At 41.8% G+C, this 24,381-nt stretch overlaps 1 protein-coding gene across 4 annotated transcripts in view; it reads right to left on the bottom strand.

Moving 5' to 3' along the window:
• Positions 1-7,235: 7,235 nt before the first annotated feature.
• PTBP2 (polypyrimidine tract binding protein 2) overlaps positions 7,236-24,381 on the bottom strand; it is a 31,696-nt gene continuing 14,550 nt past the window's right edge. Inside the window, exons 4-14 of one of the 4 annotated variants that reach the window (XM_081120574.1) lie at positions 20,535-20,707; positions 19,476-19,619; positions 16,900-17,064; positions 16,702-16,812; positions 15,588-15,783; positions 11,438-11,592; positions 9,971-10,004; positions 9,465-9,557; positions 9,032-9,248; positions 8,854-8,931; positions 7,236-8,693 (exon numbers count right to left, since the gene is read on the bottom strand). In XM_081120574.1, the coding sequence (XP_080976700.1) occupies positions 8,561-8,693; positions 8,854-8,931; positions 9,032-9,248; positions 9,465-9,557; positions 9,971-10,004; positions 11,438-11,592; positions 15,588-15,783; positions 16,702-16,812; positions 16,900-17,064; positions 19,476-19,619; positions 20,535-20,707 (1,499 nt within the window). In that variant the 3' untranslated portion in view covers positions 7,236-8,560. The remainder of the gene's footprint in view (positions 8,694-8,853; positions 8,932-9,031; positions 9,249-9,464; positions 9,558-9,970; positions 10,005-11,437; positions 11,593-15,587; positions 15,784-16,701; positions 16,813-16,899; positions 17,065-19,475; positions 19,620-20,534; positions 20,708-24,381) is intronic. The other 3 variants (XM_081120571.1, XM_081120572.1, XM_081120573.1) reach the window with 3 other exon arrangements.

The raw sequence follows: 24,381 nt of genomic DNA, 5'->3' as shown, positions 1-24,381 counted from the left end.
TCCGAGACTCAGCACCTCCTGACTCAGCCCTACGCTGATGTGGCATAAACACGGCAGGAGGGGGAGTGTTTCGGTTCAAGCAAACCCAGATTTGAACCTCGCGCCCACCACGCGATAGCTGTGTGACCTCACCCAGTTATGTAACCTCTCTGGGCCTCATTTCATTGCCTATAAAACGGAGACATAAATACCTACGTCACAGTATTGTTGGAAGTGTTGAAATGAGTATTAGAAGCGCTAGGAACTAGAGGAAACATTTATTTTCTACTCTTATTTCCACAGACATGAATAATTCCAACGGCGCCTCCTGAAAGGAAAGCAGAACCCGGGCCACTGCCTCCGCGTCTCCGCCCGTCACTCCTCTCTTCCCGGGACCAGGAGCAGCTCTCGGCCCAGGTCAGTGCCTCCTGGTTCCTTGTCTTTCCAAGCCGCCCGTCGTTGGGGAGGCTCGTCCTTGACCTGAGTCAGCCACGTGGTCGGGCCGATGACTGTGCGTTTCTGCCGGGGGCAGATGGGCAGAGGGCCTGATCCGCAGGGACTGTCCCCGGTGCACTGCCCTTCAGTGCGCTCCGAACTCGGGGAGAAGGAGGAATGCCCAATGCGCCCGGGCTGTGGCTCCCTCCCCCAGTGGCCTCCGTGCACCCCCATCCCAGAACGGAGTGTGTGCGGACTTCTCGTGGCCCCGGGAGCAGCGACCTGCCGATCGGCGTTTGGCTCCGTTCTCATTAGAGTTGGAGGGGCACTGGCCTGAGTTTAAACCCCGTGTCCACACTGTGCACACGGCCGGAGGGTTATTGAAACAGACTCTCCTGCGATCGTCTCCGCAGACGCTTTCATCACAGTCGGCGTCTTTCACCGGAACTTCAGTTCTCGTCACGTCTTTTGACACCGGCGGGGGGTAGAGGGTGGGGAGAGGCGACGGTAATTGACTATCAGAGTTGACTTTGTGACGTCTGTTGAACCTGAGCCGAGAAATAAAAAACAAACGAAAACCTTCACATGATAATACAGTTCAGAGAAATGATCTTGTTCCTAGCCTCTATTTTAAGAATAAAATTCTGTTTTCCTTTTTTTACCCACCTGTATTTCTGGAGTAATTCGCTCTGAGGACTTTCTGGACAGCTTGGGAGGAAACTGTCATTATACGTATGTAAGCGTCGACCGGGGTGGCCGGTCCGATCCCGGGACACGGCCTTGCCGGCCTGGGCTCACGTGGCTTCGCCCTGTTCACGGGCACGTGGCACAGCTGTGGTCGTGGACCACGTATTGCGAGATGTGCAGAGAGACCGTAAACAGACAGGCAGAGTCCAGAACGGAGAGAGCGCCTATTGGCCGTAAGAGCGGGGGAGGCCGGGTCCCTGTGCCGTGCGTGGGGGCTCCACGCCGCTCTGGCCGAGTTCGGGAAAGCCCCGGTCAGCACATCTTGTCGTTTTCTAGTCGTTTCCGGTGGGCGGGCACGTCGAGTCCTTGCTAATCTGTCACAGTCAGGCTTGGAAGTGATTGAAATTTTTAAAGATAGAGTATTATAGCCGCTTTAAGAGTAAGATGACATACTTTTTTGAGGGCTAAAATAATCGCTTTTGGGTGGTTTCACTTCACTGGAGAATTATATTAATACACACATTCCTTACCTGAGTATCCTGGCAAGTTAAGGGTCTTGTTACTCTGCCCTGCTGGGGGCACTTTGATGATCTGTATCTCCCACGCTTCGTGTGCAGGTTTTATTTTTTCAATCACCCAGGGCCGTGTGCGAATATGAAAGTCTATTTTTCATGTCTCTGGTAAGTTGTTTTGGGGACCAATTCCGATTTATCTTTCTGCATAGCAGGGCAAGGAACAGCATAAAAAAGGGTCTCATGTATCCCCCCAAGTAGGTGCTTGTCCACAGTGAGCTTCCTGAGAGCGTTGTGCGTGGACACGGGGAGGAAGGACGCGCGAGTCACGCAGGGTGAAAAGCGGGCTGGGGGCCCGAGGAGGAGCCGGTGGCCCCTCGGCCCTCAGTCTGGCACCTGCCCTACTTTCTCCTGGAGATTTTGTTCCTGGCTGCAGCTTGTCATTTCTGTAATGGGCTTTTAGGTGACTTTTTCTGGGGGAGGCGGCATTTATCACGGCCCGGAGGGAGCCCTGGGAGGGCGTGGAGAGCAGGCCGCGGCCTCGCTGGCTCTCGGCTCTGCCAGCTGCGTGATTTGGGGAAATTATTTACGTTGTCTGAGGTTGGGAACAGAACGGGAGTTTTTCATTCTTTCTTCTGCCTGTTCGTTTGGGCAGGGGTTTTTAAGCTGCTGAATTCTGTGTCTAAAATAGAATTTCATGAACGTGTGTAAGAGACCAAAGTGGGTCTTCCCTGAGTGGGTGTGAGTTGCAGAATTACACAGCACAACACGTGCCTTTGTGAAGATCAGGTGGGGTCCTGTTATGGGTTGAATTTGTCCCTCAGACTGTGGCTATTTGGAGGGAGGGCCTTTGAAGAGGTGATGTCATGAGGTTGTCATTGGGGCCCCGGAGAGATCAGGACACAGACGCTCAGAGAGGGGAGACCGTGTGAAAACAGAGAAGACAGGCATCTACGGGGGAGGAGAGAAGGGACCAACCCGCAGGCACCCCGACCTCAGACCTCCAGGCTCCCGCCCTGTGAGAATGAGTTTCCGGTTTAGCCTCTGGCCCGGGGTCCTGGAGCGGCCCTCGCTCCGCCAGGCCCTGTGGGGGTTTGGATCCTGGAGCGGAGAGGGTGAGTTGCAGTCCCGCCTTCTCCCTGGATTCGGTCGTGTGGAGGAGGAACGCTGGGCCTCACGGGGAAGGAGGGGCTGGGGCGGACGGACACTCCTTCCAGTCCTGCCCGGCAGTTAATTTAAAGCATTTCTTTCTTCTAACGGAGCACAGCGTCCATCAAGTGGCCCCTGGGTGGCCTCGCGCCTTCACGGCGGGTCTGTGCTCCAATTAACTTTCTCCCCGTGCAGATAGAGACGCTCAGCAGGCAGCTCGTTAGTGATGCCCCGTCACTGGTCCCCTGCTCCCCCCTCCTGGGAGCCACAGTCCTCTCTCTCCTTTCTCCTGTGGAAGCGACGTTACTTCCTCCTGTAAGGACATGGACATCTCCCCCGGCCACGCGGCCGGCACTACTCAGCGGCCTAGGTTTTGTTTTCCACTTTAACCAGATGCCCTAGAGATAATGCTGATGGTGTTTAGATCCATGGGCAGAGCAGCAAAGAAAGTTAGATACTCTCTCGGCTGGAGTCGGAGCCGGGATTTGCACGGGGCCGGAGAGGGAGCAATGCACCTCCTGGTCCCGGCCGGAGCTCTGATTTCTCGGCCGAGCTCACTCCCTCATTCCCAGCAGTTCAGACCTCAGGAAGCCAGAGGGTTATGCAGGTGATTTCTGCCGGCGTGTCCTGTTACTGTTATAGGTTACACGCCACTCTACAGTTACAGAGGCACAGGCTTTATAAATATTTTACGTGGACAGTCTTTTCTGTTAACTGGATTGCAGATCATGGTTACTCGGCGAGCATACGTGAGCGTGGGCTCTGCCAGGCTCCGTGCAGACAAGGGGCAGCCGGACCCAGTGGGTGCCACCACCCGTTGCCGCGGCTGTCAGCGAGTCGGGCGTGTGCGGGGTCTTTTACAAAGATGCCGCCGGTGGTCCTTGCAGGAACCTCACCATGAAGGCTGTGTAGCGCCGACGGCTTTGAGAGGGTTTCCCCACTGAATAAACGAGGCGTTGTTTTGAGTGTCTTCATCCTGTGGATTCCTGCTGGTCACTGGAATGGTTTCTGAGAAAACTTATCTCCCTCTAAGGACGAGGGTCTGTGTCCCCAGGTGATGCCACGTAGTGAGCTGGTGAGTCAACTCTCAGCCTGCAGACGGGGGCCGAGGGTCCACCGAGCGCACACCCGGAGTCTCAGTGGCCAGGCCGCAGAGAAAGGCCTGTAGAGAGAGACTGGGAGAGAACCAGAGGTGGGGGAAACGCCCGGGCAATAAAGGGGACAGTCCCCTGGCCAGGTTCACAAGAGGCGCTATGAAGAGGAAAGGAAGAGCCCCTACCCCAAGCAGGGAGGGCAGGGCAGAGATGCCCATGTTAACCTGGGGGAAGCAGACAGGGCTGGGGACCTGAATGCACCTGCCCAGCAGCCTGTCAGGGAGGCGACGAAGCCCGTCCCCGCGAGGCAGAGGGGAGAATGTAAAGCTGAGCCCCCCACCCAAGCTCACTGCAGCTGTGGCTGCAGGACCTCATCTGTGGAGCAGTGGGCGTCCTGACCGCGCGGGTCACCCCCTTCGCAGCCGTCCGAGCGCTCTGCCCTCGCTGGGCGCCCTCAGGTGCGCGCCCACCCCGCGGGCCCTGCAGCGACTCCGGGACAAACCCCTCTGATGAGCTCACTTGGTCTCGGCTCGTGGGGACGGGCGGCCAGAGGCTCTGGAGAGCGATGTTAACAGGTCGTCTCGCCAGGAGTCGTCCTGGGACCGGGACCCGCGGGAGGGGGCGGGCTAAAGGCAGGGGCAGCTGTAAGCTGCCGGGAAAGTTTGGCCGTGAGGTCAGTCACCTGGGGAGGGCAGTTTCTAGGGGACACTGGTGACAGGTCTGACGGTGACTGAAAAGGAACCACCAGGCGAGGTCGTCTCCTCCAGTTCAGAATTAGGGGCTCAGTGAGATACCAGCACGCAAACCGTATGAGGCTCTTTCTGAGACAGTAACTTTGAGCGATTTCTAGAAATGAAGGTGTTTCACCGCAAAAGGATTTTTTCAAACAGTAAGATTTTGAGCTACCAGTGAGCAGCTTCGAGAGATGCATGTTTTCTTCAAGTAAATGACTTGTCTTTTCATGGATGTGTCATTTAATCAGCCGCCAAGTAACTTCGCAGTCAAGTCAATGCCAAAGGGGACACGCCCAGGTGGCCCGCCACCCCTGCTCTTGCCTATTAAAGGGACGGCTGGTCGTCAGCATCCCGAGTTTGGAGTTAATACCTATTGTACCGAAATCTGGGATGTGTAGGATTTGCAAGCTTCCCGGGTCTCTAGAGTTAAGTAAATGAAGATGCACACGTGGTAAAAGTAGTAATATACAGAGCATTAGCCTCAGAGAATGCTTTATTGAAATTTATATTAAAAAGTAAATATAATAGGCAATAAAACTTCTGTGATTGACTGACAGGCATCCTCAGGAGTCCTAGGAATAAACCGGAGCCCCCGAGTCAGAGCGGGGTTTCGGCGCTGATTTCCTCCCGCAGAACAGGTTTCCTGAGGTTTAACTCGAGAGTGAGACTTCTGGCAGCCTCCTTACGGCAATGAGGCGACCCTGAGACGGCGCTGCTTGAAATCGTGGTCATGCTTGTGAATTTCACACAAAGCTCCAGTTCAGCACCCCTCAAGGTCATGATTATGTGGAAAACCTGAAAGTCTGCAACTGACTGTTGTTTTGGTGCCTTTTTTAATATTTAAAAATATAACACCGTGGGGAAACCTCAGGGTCGCAGCCCAGGGCAGCGCTCGCAGGTGTTCACTGACCGGCTCACTGATGCCGCCGAGCACCTGGTCAGTGAACAGCTGTGGGAAGGGCAGTTCCTGCGCCTGTCGCTGGTTGCAAGGTGTGGAGAAGCTAACGGGCTGAAATGCTGGTCACAGACTCGGCAGCTACAGATACAGATTACGAACCGGCACAGAGATGACAAACTGAACCACAGAAAAAGATTCTGAAGTAATTGCCGAACAGGAAAAGAGCCTGATGAATGAGCCAGCTTTCCGGTTGCTCTTCATCAGCTGCGTTCGTGGTCTTGCAGGTTCTTCCCACTCAAAGGCTCACCTGGCTTGGCGATGACACTGCTTCACGTTGCCTGATGAGGGCATCTTAAAAAATTGCTTATTTAACTCTTGGATTCTAGTGGAACGAGAAGGAAGCTGGGGAAAAAGGCGAAAAAGGCCAGCCCAGAGAGGAAAATAAGAAGTGGCATAGACAAAGGAGTCAAGTTTTAACAAGTAGCCACACAGATTCCGCCCACCTGCAGAACGCGCGTCGGTGCAGAGCTGTGACTTCTCCGGGGGGGTCATTTCTCTACGGAACCCTCCACGCAGGTGAACCTACACTAACTTACAGCACTGAAGAGTGAGCGCTGATGTGCGAAGCCTTTTTTGGTACATCTGGTGAAAACCCTACAGTATTATACACCTCAGAAGTCTCATTCCAAAGTACTCTCTGTGCTGGATTGAACAGAGAATGTATGAGTAAAGAAAGAAACACTGTGAAGCTAAAATAGAAAAGGGGAAAAAGTTCTAACGCAGACACCCACTCACAGTGACAGTGTCCCTCTCTTCCTTTCTTCCTCTGGGCTTCTGGGAGCGTAACCAACCCGACTTGACCCCAGCCCTCAGTGAGCACTCAGTCTATCTGGACAGAGAGGGGCAACCTCTACACCCGCACCCCATCCAGACACTCAGACCATCTCCTGTTCAGTCCTCTCCAACACCCCCCAAGTCCCTCTCTCTCCTCGCCTACACACATTTGCATTGAGTTATTTTATCACAGAACCAACCTAAGGAACATGTTTAACTCTGAGGTTATCTGACACCAATACACCTGTTTGAAAAATGTGACCTAAAATACTTTGAGTAATACAAATAGGACCTTAATCAGAATCCTTTAAAAAGTGAAAGTGGTGAAATCATAAATTACCATTAAGTTTCAAATACCTGAATGTGTATCTTGGTGAGAAGATCCCACCCAAGGCACAAGTAGAGGACAGGTCGCCTTGTCTTCCCAACATCGAGTGCTATTAAAGCTCAGGAGGGCTGTCTGAGTAGGAGACCTTCAGCAGACAGAAAGGACGGAAGAGGAAACTGCGAGAGAGCACGGCCAGGCAGCCAGAGAGGGCTGCACTGCACTCATCTACCGGGAGACGACAACACCAGCTACCATCAGTCGGTCTTTAAGCAGCAGATTATAACAGGGTGGGAAATGTTAATTCCGTGTTCTCCTGGGAAGCAGTCACCATCTTTTAAATTAAGAAGAACCCGCTAGTGAGTTTTCACAGCATCTCGGTTTATTTGTGGAATAAAGCCCTGGACTGGGCACCACTGCTCCTTTCCCACCCTGGCAGAGTAAACAGGACATCAGCAGCACAGTGAGGGAGAGAGGAGAGAGGCAGAGAGAGACAGAGGTGAGTACAGAGCTGCAGAGTGTTTATTGAGCATGCTACAGAGGTGAGCAGAGTACACACAAGGAAAGTAGACCACCATCAAACCTCCCGACTTTGTTAGAAAAGTAATTTTTAATTGTGCCGCTTTCAAACTATACTGAATTTTACATTTCTAAAGATGTAAAAACTCAACTAATAGAAAATATACATGACCATTCTGTCTACATAGATAACAGAATCTATGAATCTTGAAACTAAGTACATCAATTTCAAAAAAGTATTGGTCATTTAAACAGAATCAACAATTCAGATCGACAAGAACTGTTCAAATTAATTTGACCTGTAGATTCTGAGCCATGTTTTTATTAAAGTCAGATCTATTCCTAAATACAAAATATTTTGAAGATTTATTAAAACTGAATATTACAATGCAAGGTAAATTAAGACTAAAGGCACATAAACTTTGGTCCCACCTGGTTGTCAGTTTTAGAAAACTGCCACAAAATTAATCTTCCTGCAAATGTTTGCAGTGCACTTGCTTTACCTTTGAAAAATACATGCACCGGTTCCTGAACTAGCTAGACCAGTCTTCACATGCTCAGAAATCCACAACCATAGTCCAAGTCTCAATTACAAACTAAGGATGGCAATATATATTTAAATGCACATAAGTCATGTCAACTTCAAAAACATCTACGAAAAATATTCAGCCACAAACAAGACAGTACTTAGTGCTGACAGTTAGTTATATGACGCGTCCCACAAGAGCGTGTACAAAAGGTTAAGGTTCCACAATGCTTTCCACGTAGGGCTCAAACTTACAGAAATTAATACTCTGCATCTTGTTAATGTAACTAATGCCTACATTCATAACTGAATCTAGACCAGAATTGTGAGATACAAAAGGCCAATGTTTTTTTAAAGCAATAAAGCCTAAGGTAGTAAAACTAAAAAATGCTGCTTTATTCTTTCAATATCCTGTATCTTATTTGATTAACTAGAAAGAAATGTGACAAGCCAGTAATTCAAAATAAGTTCCAAGCAGGAGAAACAAAAACTTAACCTTTTTACACACCCCTGCCTAACCCTAGTGTAACCCCACGTAACAATGTGCCCGAGACAAGCCCCCTCCTAGTAGATGCAGAACAGCAACACTACTTTTCCTTTAAGGCACGTATGTCAACTAAGCTGAAAAAGGAAAGGAAAATGGAACTGAAATTTTCGACAGTAAAAATGGCTTCCTATGAACAGATGGAATTCAGCAGTTGGTAGCCCTGCTTTACATACGCCATTTCGTTTTAGAACCAAGGAATGGTAACAGCATGAGGAAAAAAAGGAAACAAAAAAACAAAAAAAATCAAACTCTGGTCCCCACTTTTCTGAACAGTCACTAGGTGATGACACCACACTGCGACCCCCTCCGCTCTCCATCGCCTCAGATCGTGGACTTGGAGAAGGACACTCTCAGGTGGTGGTTCTCCCCCAGGTTGTAGTTGTGGAGGTCGATCAGGGCCTGGATGGCCTCCTCCACTGTGGCCATCTGCAGAAGGGCCATTTTGTGATCTCTTCTGAAACAAAAGAATAAAATTAGATACTTCCTACAACTAGGAAAGGCTTAACTACATCCTTGAACTCTGCCCTCGCCATAAACAGAAAGGGTAAGAACTACTTGGAGGGAACTTCTACTTCTATCCAGCCACCCACGTAAAGACAAGAGAGTTTGCTTACTGAAAAAACTTAAATGCTTTCACAGTGCCCCCCGTGTTGGCAAACAGTGTTCGCAGGTCCTCTTCTGCAACTGAAGGGCTAGGGAAATTGGAGCAGAACGAACAAGAAAAGGTATTAATCAATTTTATACTTCATTTCTAAAAGGTCCATCGTCATCAACATCAGCTTGACTACTTACGGGATATTGGACAGATGAAGGGTTGCAGACGGAGGAAAAATGTTCTGAAAATTTTTGGATCCAGGTTTCTTAAAACGATGCAATGGGGAATTACCAAAATCTTTTGTGAGACCTTGGTCATCGAGTCCCTCCCGAGGTAGCTGCACAGTCTGATGTTTAGACAGAGTGACACGGATAATTTTTCCATACATTTTCTGTCCATTAAGATGGTTCATGGCTATAAAAAAGAAACAATGCCTAAGTTTTAACAAAGTTCAAAGCAAAATTAAAAGTCTAAAAATCTTAATTCTCTGATTTAAAAAGAAGTCATGAGTGTCTAGTAACCACTGGTCAGTTTCTCACTGACTTAAAGGTTTTCTTTACTCACAGACTTGCATTAGCTATTTGAGGTCAGATCCGAACACGGACAGGTGAGCACACAGCCTCGCCTTACCCAGTTGTGACTGGTTGCCGTCAGCCATCTGGATCAGAGCACTGTCTTTCTTATTGTACAAAATCTTCACACGCTGCACGTCGCCATAAACACCTTTTGTGGAGCCACAGAGAGGTAATCCAAAAATGGAATTAATTTTATGTGCAAGTCAGCTAAAGGTTATCTTTCTGACATATTAATGAAACATTCAGACGCCAACATGATCACTCATTCAAACTCATCACTCTCACAAATGGATAAAGAAAGATCAAGATTCTGAACAGTGAATTCTGAAAAGAACAAATTTTGATAAACCCTCAAGGCTATGTGAATGACATTAAAGACCATGCAAAATAAATCGGCATGCATTAAAACAAACTTTGTGTCTATGGAGAGTTTTAAATAGCAAAGAAAAATAGCAAAAGATTTACTATTCAACTTTAAGCCAAAGTGCTAGCTACAAATAAGAATTAAGGTGAAACCAAAATCAAATCAATAATAAAAGTATAGTGCTAACAATAACATACCGAAGAGGGTAAACAGACTTTGGGGCGTAACCATCTTTAGAAGGAGAGAAGAGCAAGCAGCGTAAGACAAGAAGAGAGAAGAGTCGAGGAAGAGCGGAGATGAACAGATCATCCATAACGAAGGGTGGTTCCCGCAGAATGGTGAGGTGGTCATGGATCATGGTTCAAGGCGGTTAATTGGGGCAAGTTGGTCCGAGGAACATTTGTTCAAGCACAGAAGCATGAACAGAGGGAATGGAGACAGGGAATGAAGACAAGGACAAGGAGAATAAAGGGTCAGACGGGGAGGGAATGGGCGTTTGGAAAGACAAGGAGAGGGAAGGTGCACACACAGGGAGAAGATGAAATGGGGAAGGGAAACAGCAATGCAGAAGAAAAAAATAAGGAATCGGGGAACAAAAAAAAAATAAAATATAGGTCAGTACATAGGAAATGCAGGAATTTGGTCAGAAAATGGTTGGTTTATGTACTGTACAAGAAAAACTGAGTAAAATGTAGTCATCCAAGACAAATATGGGTAAAGTACATCTACATCAAAGAGTAAATTACAGCATTTCATCTCAACATGGGGAAGGAGAGCATGCACAGGGACTTAAACTCTGAACTTCAACTGCATAAGCATGGCTGGTTATGAAATGCAGGCAAAATTTTTAAAAGAAAAACAAAGGCACTCTGATTCAAACATTTTAACATGCACAACTGTGAATGACAATAGTATTAAATGGTAAAATAAGCTTAATGTTCGTATTAACAGAGGCCAATTAAAAATGAAACAAATATTCAAATTAGACACCGTAAACTGATACACTGAGCCTCCCACATTTCATACCAGCTTTCATAGCAATCAAATAAAATATATCAGACATAAAATGTACAACTAAAAAAATAACAATACATTTTATTTAACAAGGGGGGGATAAAGTTGAAAAATATTTTTAGGAGACAATGACTAATAACTGCAAAGAAAAATTACTAAGAAGGCTGGAAGAGTGCCTCGGCAAGATCTTTGGGAGAACCTTCAAAGAAAAACGCATTAGAGTAGTTCACATAAAATAAGATTAAAAAAAATGCAATGACACATAAGCATGAAATGAACAAGCAAATAATTAAAAAAGGCAAAGAGCAAAACTGTCTCACAGTTAAATCTGCAACTGGATTATTACGCTTGCCTTTGAGAACAACAAAAAGATAAAAAGCCAAACTACTGTACTTCACCATATTTTTCTTAGGAAAAATAGGTAGTTAGGTTAAAAAATATGTATATATTTAAAGAGATATGACTAAGGAAATAAAGTATTACTTAAACAAGTACATAAGATTTTATTCAGAAATAGAAACATACAAAAAATACTTTGACTAATGAATGTACATAAAAAAGAAAGGCAAGTGCAAAATGAAATAAACATGAACAACTTGCACGGATGAAATGGAGCTAAAGGGTGAACAGGACAAGACCAGGCCACTAACCTCCTCGTTTAAATTGCTAACCAGCAGGACTGTGTTGCCGCCGGCCGAGACTCCGGGCATCCCCACGCGGCCCGCTGCAGCCGCAGCCGCAGCCGCCGCAGCATTTGGAATGGCCAGAGGACTCAGAGCTCCTGGAACAGCTGCAACAGGAAGCCCTAATTTTAAAATAAAGCGTATTTTACGAAACACACACAAGTCGTTACAAACACCAACTTAAGCACGAAGGCGGCAGGACTTGGGGCTGAGCACTCCACGTGGTTCCTGAAAGTTAATTTCGTAACATTGAGAAAAATGGTTCGCTGATATGGAGTCGTTACAGAAAAACAACTGGCTTCAGTGAAATCATTACATATCAGAACTAAGGTACACAGCTGTATTATGTTAAAAAATCAAATATAAAATATTCCATTTCCTATGGAAAAGCAAACTAAAGTGATAGAATTCGTCCAAGCTGGAGACCTGAAAAATTCACTCCCATGGTTTATAGCGAGAAGCCTCATCTAAAAAATCACCTTCAACATAGCAACTCACACTTTTACACAAGTGCTATCTTCATAAACTCACACCTGAAACCAAACAATCACAGCTCATAAAACCAGTAGCTCCTGTAGACCAGATTTTCAACCAGTGAGCCACGAGAATGTTTACATGCAATTCCGGACAGTCAGGGGCACTGACCTCTGTTCCCTTAGACTGTTGAAAAAAATAATAATGACAACAGCTAATATAACAGCCATCCGGTGTGAATGAATAAAAATTCTATTTTTTTGTCAGATTGGCAAAAAATACATTTTTTGGTGTGCGGTAGTATTTTAGTAATTAGTTTATGGGTGCCATACAATGGAAAAGGTTGAAAATCGACGCTATAAATTACCCTGAACATTATTTAATTCAAAGGGCCTGGAGGACAATCTTACCAAATATGCCCTAATTCCCTCAAGTCGCTACAACAAACGTGAGTCTCCCAACTACACGGCTTCCAGGTAGAAAGAGAAGCCGGCGCCACTGCTTCGGCGCCTCCTCGGTGCTCCCCGCCCTCCGCCTGGTCTCACCCTTCCTTACTCCTGTCCTACTTGCCGGTCTCTGCTGTCCTTCAGTCATTTCTTTAGAGGATTTCCTTCTGTCTCAGCATCTTTTGTCCACTTTTCAAGGACCAATGAACTGAAATCCTTCATCCCTTAAATTCTTACAAACCAGCTTCTCAGTAAACATTAGTTCACTAAAGAAATGAATGTTCTTTTTCTCCTTCCCATGATAAAAAAATAAATTAAAAAAAAGCCAACCTAAATGAGGTTAATTTAGACATACCTGGGTAGAACTGGCCCTTAGCACTGTGGTCCCATAAGCTGACGTTCTATTTCTTCTTCTCTTTCCAGCCTTCTTGTGTATGCCACAGGGATGTGCTGTCAACTTTTGTTTCAGATACCTTATTCTTTTAGCCAAGTTTTTATCTTTTTACTTCAGAAGCTACTATGACCTTCCACAGTCAGTCTGAAGGGTTCTAACCTCTTTAGTTTCTGACTTGAAAACTTCCCTTCCATCAGGGTCGTCTCGCCCTCTCTCTCTGAGAACTCGTCAGCTAGTGCTCTGGATGAGTTTATGACTTTTGGCCCACACCATGTGTTGGAATCCCCCTTTTGCTGATTTCTCCACGTTTCTTTTTTAGATTTTACTTTTTGTTTTGGAAAATTTCCGATATACAAAAGCAGAGGCTAGAAGAATGAAACCCATGCACCCATTACACTGATAATTAGAGCCAATCTTGTTTTATCCACATACCCACTGTATCTCTCAAGTAAATCCCAGAAATAAGAACCTAATTTTAAAAGAGAGACTTCTCGTGTCTAGTACTTACTTATGCACAGTACACTTCAGTGCCTCTTTGGATCCACCAGTGGGGATCTTGACTGCATCAATCACTTCTCCACGTTAAACACCAGAGCTCTCACTACACATATAGGTTGTTGCCATTTAACGTTCAGTGGATATCTTCATTTGATGCCAATGTCAAGTATAAAGACTCTCAATTCTGAGACAGACCCTCGCAGTAGCTGCACTCTCTCAGAAAGTGACCCCCTCCCTCCTTTCTTAAGCATTATTTCTCCACACAGCTGTGGCTAAATGCACAGTGTCCAACTAAAGCTGAGACCACAATTCACAGTGGTGGAAGCTACACTACACATTACATGGTCAATGCTTGTCTCCCTGCCTTTAATTGGATATCTTTTAGTAGAAAAAGTCATCTTAAACTTCTGTTAAGTTCCTTGGTATTGATGGGATCCAGTTGATCTCTCTCACTCACACATACACTCTCAGAGGAGATAAAAATTCACTATCAACCCTCAAATTCCCTTTTAACAATATAAACCTATTTTTAAAAATCCACCAAAGCCATTTGATTTGCTCTTTTCCACAATAAAACATTAAAATCAGTTTAATATCTAGTTTCATTTTCAATTCTAATGGGCGAGAAGTGATCATTCTCAGAGCCTACTAAGCCAAAAAAACTTAACTGGAGAACTAATTATAATTAATTACCAAAATTAAAAATAATCTCGGCCTGGCCAGTGTGGCTGGGTTGGCTGCAGTGTCCTCCCAGACACCAAAAGGTGGAGGGTTTGACCCCCAGTCAGTCAGGGCACCTGCAGGAGGCAACTGATCCATGTTTCTCTCTCCCACCAATGTTTCTCTCTAAAAATCAAAAAAAAAATTTTAATTAAAAAATAATCATCTCAGAAAGGTCCTAATCCTTCGCACTTTCTTTGCACATTTCCTGATGTTGGAATCGCCTTCTCCTTCATCTGACACCTTCAGGATTAAATAATGTGCCTGCCAAGTCCCCAGCAGAACGTCCAGGACCTAGAAGCTACTCAATAAACGCTGACTCTCTCTCACCAATATAATACAATTTCTATCAGTAAAGAACTTAAGAATCTATGGTAATAATTATAAGCAAAGGCCACTATCACTCATTATTATTTCTCTCAACTTTACCTTTAACAATGATACATTTGAAATAGTATCAATTTATAAGCTGAATTGAGGGAATAAAGGCTTAAACTAGACCCATAAAGTGACAGAGAGTCTGTCAGGATAGAACGTTATCAGCCCAAAGCATCTATTATCATCAGGATAACCAGGATGGCTTGTGCTAGATGTAGAAGAAATTTAGAACAAAGGGTCAGTTTTGTCCGAAGTCACCAGAATTAATTTCAAATGTCAATTGCTTCTCCTGCATTAAATTTCTCTACTCATAGATGTATCACTTATATTACATATTTACAAATGGCTAGTCAAATGTTACATATTCACAGTAAATATTTTCAAGAATTACTGCATTTTAATGCTTTTTCTTTTTTTAACTGATGGACATAAACTTAACCTTAAGAGCTGGTTTGAGACTCCTCAATCTTGGTTCCATATGGATAGAAACTCTAAAAGAGAACGTTACAAATGCCAGAAATCAAGAATTTCCCACACAGGTCAGGTAAAAGGAAACTAAGATTTCATCTTAAGTTGTAACTGCTTTCATTTTACTTACAAAATAACACTTTCCCTTATTTTTTCTTCATCTTGACTCCATCAACTATTAGCTGCAAGTTTCTGCACTGTTTTTGTTAGGTGGGGCAAATCCATTATAGAACAGGTGAAATCAAATAAATACCTAAACCAATTTTAGAGAAAATTCTTTCCAGTGTAAATTTTTTTAAAAGACAGGGTATATAATACGTCTCCCTCCCGGTCCACGTTAACATGTCACTGTTTCTATGCTGTGTTGAATGAAAACAATCAGGTTAGCTCTAAAGCATATGCACAAGGGGCCTGGACCTAGCCTTAGTCCTAGACAGCGTGACATCAACTTTGAAGTGTAAACAGCTCATGAAGAGCTCAACAGTAGGTCCCCATCGAGCTTTTCTTCTTCTAACTTGGGACAGAAGGAGAGGGTGGTGAAAGACATAACTGATGTAATTTTAATACAATTTATGAAGAACGCTTTATAAACTCATATGGCTTCTCACCCAAGAAAAAGAAAATGTAACACAATTTCTTAAATTCCAAATTGGGGGCTCACTGTACTTACTAGAGTTTAACAGGCACTTTTGCCACTTGGCAAATGAGGGACAAGTGGTATAGACAATAGAAATCATACCTAGGAGGGACGTCTCCTTGGCAAACGCTGCAGCGATAGCTGGGTCCAATGCAGGCTGTCCATCCCCAGAGGGGAGGTCAGGTCGAGTATAATCCCTACTTTTGTCATTGTTGTATTTTACATTCAAATTCACAAGTTTGGAAAAATCAATCCTTAGAGTACAGCAAGCGTTATAAATATTCTGACCATCTAGGGCCTGTAAGAGTGAATAAAGTATATGAGCAATGTTATGGAATGAAAATTAGCAAAAGGTACGACTCTGACAATTAAACCCAACAATGAAAACCTGCACGTAAGAGCCACCAGGAAAGAGATCAAAGGTCACCCTTCTTTCTCTGCTCTCCCAGCTATATGTGAACTAGTTTTCACAAATACTACTTCTTGAAAGAGAAAGTGCTGCTTAAATCTAACATACAGCCAGTTAAGCACAGGTATGAATACTTTCAATTTTTAAAATCTGCAAATAATTTAATTTTAAAAAACAAAGGTCACAAACATAGTCCTACCAAAGTAATACCCTGATAGCTGCATGATATGACACATATATGCTACACATACTTTTTGCTAGATGGCAATACAAGACTTCACTTCTAATAGTTTCCTACCCACCACATACAACCACAAAAATGTAAATGATGTGAATGAAAAGTAGACTAGGAACCTATTCAGAAAACCCATCTCTTAAAGAAAATCTTTAAAAAGAACACTGGGTATAGTCTTAAATAAACTGAGAGCCTATCACAGCATCTGAAGCACATGTGTATTGCTGTATTTAAGTCCCACTGGAAAACACCTAAGTCTTAACACAGGTGTGCATCCGCAATACAATCCTATTTCCTTAACAGCACAAAACTTTTTGACCTAAATCAAACAAAAATGCAAAATAATATAAGCCTATAGGTAACTACAGATGATGATCCTAAAAAATAAACATTTCTGTTCTACCACAAACATTACACATTTCTAACATTATCCTAATGCACTGATCTAGGCCTTTTATAAAGCTACATACACAGTGTTGCTAAGCTACATCAGTATTAACACTAGCTATACATAAATGTATGTGTATCCACCTCAGAAAAATACCACATCTCAAAAAAAACTCTAGACTTACTAGTTTCGCTTGTTGTGCATTTACTGGATCGCCATATTGGAGGAGAGCTTGAAACTGGTTATTTTTTGTAAATGTGATTATCTTCAATACAGCACCAAACTTAGTAAATATCTGGTAAAACATTAAAAGGAAAACATTATCTACTATATTACTATTTCTCCAATTTACCAGCTGACATGCAAATTCAGACTCACGTACCTGGTGAAGGACATCCAGGGTCACAGGGTAGTACATGTTGTCAATGATAATTCTGAGCACAGGGCTCTGGGCGGGGGTCACTGCACTCTCACTCACAGTGGTGCCACTGAGAGGAGTGTTTGCCGTCTGCACGGCTGTCACAGCTTGGAGGACGGCCTGGGCACGCTGAAATGCAAAGACAAGTACTTTGGAAACACACCCAGTCTTTTCACTTACATTTTGCTACATGTTACACTATTAGCTCGTTTCTTTTCTAAAAGACATATAAATAAAATTTAACACTCAAGTAATCCTTTTGAGCCAGGCACTGTTTGTTTATAATTCAAATATTCCGGTATTTACTTCAAAATAATCATCTAGCATTGGGACCAATGCTGAACAGGCCAAGATAGGCAATGTAATTTACTCCGAAAAAGGTTAAGATGGGAGTTTTAGAGAAGCTAAAGCCTCAATCTAACATTATTCACTGTGTTATAAAGGCAAATGGGAAACCTTAAGAAGGGGGTTACTCTCTAGGGGGTTACTCTACTCTCTTATCCAAAAGATTTCCCATAAATCTTATTTCTAATACAATCTTAAAAGAAGAATATTCACAACACAATTTAAGTCTTTTTTCATAATAGTATAACTTCTGACACCAAAACTTCTAGAAAATTGATGTACACTATAGTTTAAAAGCATTGCATTTTCAGGAACACTTCAGGATAAAATATGAAAGACATTTTCCATACATGTTATGGTACCTAAACAATCAAAGGTAAGATGCACTATTATTTTATGTTTGGCTATTAAGACATTGCTAATAAACCAGGACATTGAACACTGTAACACACATCTTTATTTCTGAGATTTTAAAATGTGAAAAAATATACATACAGAATTGAGGAAGTACAGTATTTTTCAGAAATTTGTCAACTAAATCATATGTTAAATGCTCCAAAATGACTGCCTTTACTACAGCCACTATGCTGTTCCTATTATTACTGTGACAGATTCACCAATAAAAAAATAATTTCTTTCCACCTTATCTGGGGTCAAAAAATCATTATAAAAGGAAATAATTGTTAAATGCAACGATGACAAATACCTCTACATGGCTTTAAAGTTTAAAAAAAGCTGTACTGGCAGATGAACAGGACCACAGAGCACAGTGATGAACAAAAAGGAAGGAGAACCCGGAAGAATTAAACATGCATGAGGATAAACGAGAGTGGTCAGGGCTGCTTTGAAGGTACATACACTATAATTAGAATGAGATGAGCATGGCTGCCCTGCGAAGATGACACACACATCTGTAGTGTTACATTTTTGGGAGATGTTAGCTAACACTACGGTGGTGATCACTGCAATATATGCGTGTATCAAATCAACAGGTTGTACACCTTAGTGTTACATGTCAATTACATCTCAATAAAGCTGAGGGGGGGTGGTCATTTCACTGAAATACTATATAACCAGGGATCATATTTATCTTTTTAAATGCTATTTAAGATGACCTGTGAACATGTTAGCTAAAGCCACTAATGGAAACCCAACCTTTTGAAACATGGTAATTACTTAGTACAGTAAGAGCTAAGAGGTGGTGGTGTCTGAGCTACTGACAGTAACAAGAAAGATGACAGTAACAAGCAGATGTTAACAAGAGTGGATTAATAGGACTGGGTGGCCTGAGGAAGGGTTCTGGAGGAATTCGTGAATGACACACTCACTGGCTTCTCTTCTATTATGACATCCTATTAAAATGCCTATTAAATGAATACAAAATGGAATAAACACAAATACTGATGAGAAATGTCATCGTTGGCTAAGAATAATTTTTATCAATTTCTGGAACACAAAATGAATGAAACCAAATGGACAAGACAGAGTGAACACATAGCACAAGGGAAACTATAATCAGCTAAATACTGTATTAAAAGAACTAAAGTTTTTAGATCATTACTACAGACTACGTATTTAAGGCCTAAAACCATTCTTATTTAAAATTAATGTGTTTGTAAAATTAGTATATCTTCTACATCAAAATTTTAAAAGATCAATACATTCATAAATTCTCAATTCATAACATTTCCCCCCCTAGCACAGGAAACCATTAACACATCTTCAATAGAAATTTTTCCATAAGAAATTAAGACCTATAAAAAGTCAAATAACCAAAGGCATTAAACTCATTAAGTCTAAGCACCAGAGTTGTATAAATAGGTTATGCTAATAAGTCCTACCTCATAAACAGTCCCTATACAAAAATTTTAACTTGTAATAAGAAAAAGAACATTTTGACCAGGACCTTAAAAACAATGAAAAAATATTACTGATTAGTAAATTAATAATTAATAATTAGTAAAAATACTACTTAACTAATTTACCTACTATTAATTTAAAATATGAAGAGATCACACATACTTTTTATAAATAAACGTAATACTTAACACTTAGGGACATACTGCAAAAAAATTTCATGAAAATACCCATAGAAACAGCTTAAGAATGGTTAAAAATTTTATTTTCTGTTAATATATTTATGAGATCCTTAATATGTTGCAGGTCATTTCACTGATGTACCTACACATACTCACTTGGTTTAATGTATTGTCTGTTTTCAGTTCTTTGTGATTGGAGTACTGGATGTAAATCGGCTGGTTACGAAGATGGGGTGTCACAGCAGAATAGTAATTAACCATAGTAATAGCGGCTTCCTCTGTTGCTAGTTCCAAAAATGCCTGAAAATTTATATGCAAAATTATAATACTATGAATTAAATTCAAATAAGCTTTAGTATTTGTCTAATCTATTCAACTAATTAGAAAAATCAGTATCTAGACTATAACCTTTTGACATACTTTAGATGCTCCAACAAGCAGAATTGGAAATCCTTCATTGAAGGTTAGGTACACAATTAAAGCTAACCTCAGAAGAAAGCTCTTTGTGTACATGGTACTTCTGCCTTCCACCTGATTTTCCAACTACCACAAATGTAGTTCCCTAATAAAAGCTACAGAAAAAGAAATCTAAACATTCTCTAGCATCAGAATTTTACCGCTCCTAACAAAGAGAGCAAGAGAGAGATCTCAAAGTCATTTTTAAAGCAGTGTAATTTAAGAGACAAAAGAAAAAGTTAAAAATTAAATGTCAGATTAGTAGTAGTAGCATTAATATTTAAGAGCATGTTAAATTTCTGAAGTTCTTCCAAATGGTTTTAGAATTTTAAAACAACTTGATTTTTACTATTCCGGGGCCCTACTGTGACAGGCACATCCATTCAGTGAGTGTATCTAGATTAATGCTATCAGGGAAGTCTTTCCATGGAATGAGCTTGAACCAAGATGCTACTAGTGCCCCTGATTTCCAAGATTACAAAGGACAGAGCCACAAGAAAAGAAGTACAGTACTTCACTTGTATTTTCCACAACCTCACTGTAGCAACTGCTCACAGTCTCACAGTGAACTCAAAAGGAGAACTAAAATTACAGTGAGCCGTCCATTAGCTCCCAGGCGTTAGTCCCGGAGCACCACTAGCAGGAAGAACCAGACTTCAGTTCCCTCTTTCAGAAAGGGACCTGCTGCAGCCTACCCTTTATTCACACCTGCTGACTAGTTAGGGGCCTAACATTTTGTAGGTCCTGAAAGACGTATACCTGATTTTTTCCTTTCAGCATAAGGATGTTGGTCACCTTCCCAAAAGGTAAGCCTAAAGCAATGACTTCAGTTTCTGTCACCTCACCAGGGAGTTTTCGAATATGAAGAACACGAGAAGGGGCACCGTCCATCTTATCCTCTCCTTTGAATTTTTTACTGTCATTACCATTGGCTGAAAGATATTAGAAAATAGTCTTCATTATTAATTTTCCTTACCTGCATTAAAAAACACAAAACAATGTTTATAAAAGAACTTAAAAACACAGCTGAGTATACTGGAATTCCTAAAAATTCAAAAACAGATTTCAAAGAAACAGAAAATCCTATCCACCAATTAATTAAGATTACTACTGGGTAAATGTTGCTGAATAGTATACATAAAAAGAAGTGGTAAAGAAAAAACATTACAATGTCATTTCATAAAGAAATTGTCCAATGGCTAAAAAACATAATTGTTTTTCAATTTAATCAAATTTTTTAAAATGTGAAAATTGTGAGTTAGCAAAAATTAGGAAGGTTATTTTTTCACCTGAGAAATTATAAATTGTTCAATTTGGGAAATATATTCCAAAAGTGGGCTCAAAAAAAGTAATGCTGTAAAAATAATTATGTAGTCAATCCACACTATGCTTACCTCCCATGAGCCTCTGCTGATTTAATATTACCACCTAATCTACCTAAACATCTTATCGCTAGCAACATGTATATACTATAAATCACTCATGGACTTGACTACCTTATCACTCTAAGCATTAAAGTAACTAAAATGAAGGCTCAATCCTTGTACACTGAGAAATGTACATGTAGACTCTATTTTGTAAATAATTTCAGGTACTTCATGGTGCTCCCCAAAACATTCAACACTATCTATAAACAATATATGAAAAAATATACATCCAACAATATTTATAAATCTCTAAGATCATCTTGATCTCTAAGTGTCCTCAAAATCCATTCCCACGTGGACAGTTTAAATAGTACTGAGTATTAAGAATGTGTGTGGCATGTTGCAGGCTCTGGCGCACAGCCGTGAGCAAGACCAGTGAGACCCTGATGCTCCCCTTCAGTCCCATGGGAGAGGTCGCTAACTGGCGTATGAGCCATGACATTTCTCACAGTGATTAAGTGCTATGAAGAAAGTTAACACAGTGACGTGATTAGAAGTGACCTGGAAGAGGGTGGTGTGGCAGTGACTCTACTGGATGAGCAGGGGAGGTAGCTCTAAGAGATAATGTGGGAAGAGGGAGTCCAGTAACAGATTATTCTTTCTTTTTAACAAATACAAATCTCTTTTTCCACTTCTCCCCTTTGTTAATGGGACTATATCATCCACTGACCCAGAGATTCTAACAAAACTCTGAATATTTCTCCCAAAGGAGTCTACTTCCTACTAACTCAGATGTTCTGATTTCTCGATACCTTGTTTCCTCCATATTCTGAGATCCTAAATCGCAGGACTTCAATTATCTCTAGATTAGTGTAGCTTTTAACTGCCCTCCCTACATACAGTAGTAAGCCTCCTCCACCCCCTACAAAATACAAATGCAACAAAAATCTTTTCTAAAATGTAAATCTGGTGAAGCCCAAACTTCTTAGTATAACAAATCAAATCCTGTATCTGGACCAATGCCTACAAGGACTTACTTCCAGCCCTTCGCTACTTCACATTCCAGCAGACAAAACTATGAGTGTCTGATGGTTCCCAGAGGTGGCCTACAACAAATTTTGTATTTGTTTTACAACTTTGTTAACTGATACAGAACGTGTCCATCACCACAGAAAATCCCCTTGTACTTCTTTTCTGTTAACTCACAAGACCCACAGGCAACCATTGTTTAGGTTTCTATACTAAAAATTACTTGCTCTCTGCCTTTATAGAAATTGAATCACAATATGTACCCTTCTGTGTCTGGCTTCTTTGGCTTCCTAGAAGAGTTACTAATATGCACTCACATTGCTACGTGTATTAACAGGCACTCTTTTGTTATTAATGAGTGATCATCCACTGTATGACTATACCACAGTGTACTGATTCATCTTCCTGGTGACATACATTTGGGTTATTTCAAGTATGGGCCCATTGTGAATGAAGATTTATATATGTGTATATATATGCACAAGTCATGTAGTGTACATATATGGATAAAAACCTAGATGTAAAAGTACTGGGTCAGAGGCTAAAGTTTATGCATCACTTTATAAGAAACTGCTAAGCTGTGTTTTAAACTATTTTACACTCACCAGCAATGGAGAAGAACTCCAGTTGCTCCACACCCCCATCAACATTTGGCGCTGTCACTGTTTAACTTTAGCCTAGATTCTGGTTGGTTTGAAGTAGTATCTCAGACTGGTTATAACTTGTGTTTTCCTGATGACTTTTCATGGGCTCATTAGCCATTCATATACCTTCTATTGTCTATTTGTAAAACTCAGGCTGTTTGTATTTACTGATGTGGAAGAATTCTTCAACGACTCTAAGTCTTTTGTCAAACATAGGTACTGGTATGTGAACAAGCGTTTTCTCCCAGTCTGCCTTGCTTTTTAATTGTCTTAACAAAGTCTTTTGATTAGAAGTTTCTCGCTTAGATGAACTCTTGAATCCTGTAACTATTTTGAATTTACTTATTAGTGCTACCATTTTGTAAACCCCTTTGGGTTTCCTATTTTTTTTATATCTCTTTATTGATTTCAGAGAGAGAAGGGAGAGGGAAAGAGAGAGATAGAAACATCAATGATGAGAGAGTCATTGATTGGCTGCAGCCTGCAACCTGGGCATGTGCCCTGACCGGGAATCGAACCCCGATCGCCTGGATCCCAGGTCGACTCTCAACCGCTGAGCCATGCCCGGCCGGGCAAGGGTTTCCTATTTTAAAACTCACACTGACCACGAGTTAGACAGCTTTACTTCTTCCTTTCCAGTCTGTAGTCTTTTTATTTATTTTACTTGCCTTAATATAAGCAAAAGCAAAAAAAAAAAAAATCATGAAAACGGACATCCTTATTCCATTCCTTATTAATAAAAACATTCAGTATTTCAGCATTAAGAATGGAATTTGTTGTAGGCTCTAGGCAGACCTCATCTACTGTAACTTTCCCTAGTTTTCCGAGAGATTTTCATCATGAACGGATGCTATATTTTTATAAAAAGTTTTCTCGTTTATTCTATTATTGTGATGAACAGTTCATTTTCAAATGTGAACTTACAATACTGAGGTAAGCTTCAATTAGTCATCATAAATTATCTTTTATATAATGCTACATATAATTTGCTTACACCTGTTAAGGACATCTGCATTTACCTTAATGAAAAACATTAGTATGAAGTCTTGATTTCCTATCTGTTAGGTATTGTCAGTTATAGTAGCTTCGTAAAGTTAATTAGGGAGTATCCCCTCCTCTATTTTCTAGAGAAGTATATTGATGATGGTGATTATTTCTTTACTTTGAAGTTCATAAAATTTAACAGTAAAACCGCCTATGGCTCTGTGAAAAGATTAAAAATTCAGTTTTTATAATAGATACAGAACTAATCTATATCAATTATGAAATGATAGGTTATGTCAGTTTTGGTAAATTAGATTTTAAAGGAATTTGTTTCATCTAATTTATTGGCATTAGCACTGTTTATAACATGTTCCTTCTACACTGTGTAGGCCCTGTAGTAATATCTGCACTTTCATTCCCAATATTGGTAATTTATGTTTTCTTCCTTTTCTTGATAAAAGTTGTAAAACTTTCTATTTTCTAATATAGGTAGGTAGGTATCAATCAGAAGTATAGACCTACTTCCCCCCTATGCACTTCTTGGGCTGCATTCAGCAAATTTTGATACATTATATTTTCACT

The sequence above is a fragment of the Miniopterus schreibersii genome (assembly GCF_964146895.1).
Source record: "Miniopterus schreibersii genome assembly, chromosome: 19".
Taxonomy (NCBI): domain Eukaryota; kingdom Metazoa; phylum Chordata; class Mammalia; order Chiroptera; family Miniopteridae; genus Miniopterus; species Miniopterus schreibersii.
The sequence above is the reverse complement of the archived record's forward strand: the minus strand, read 5'-3'. Positions and strand labels throughout refer to the sequence as shown.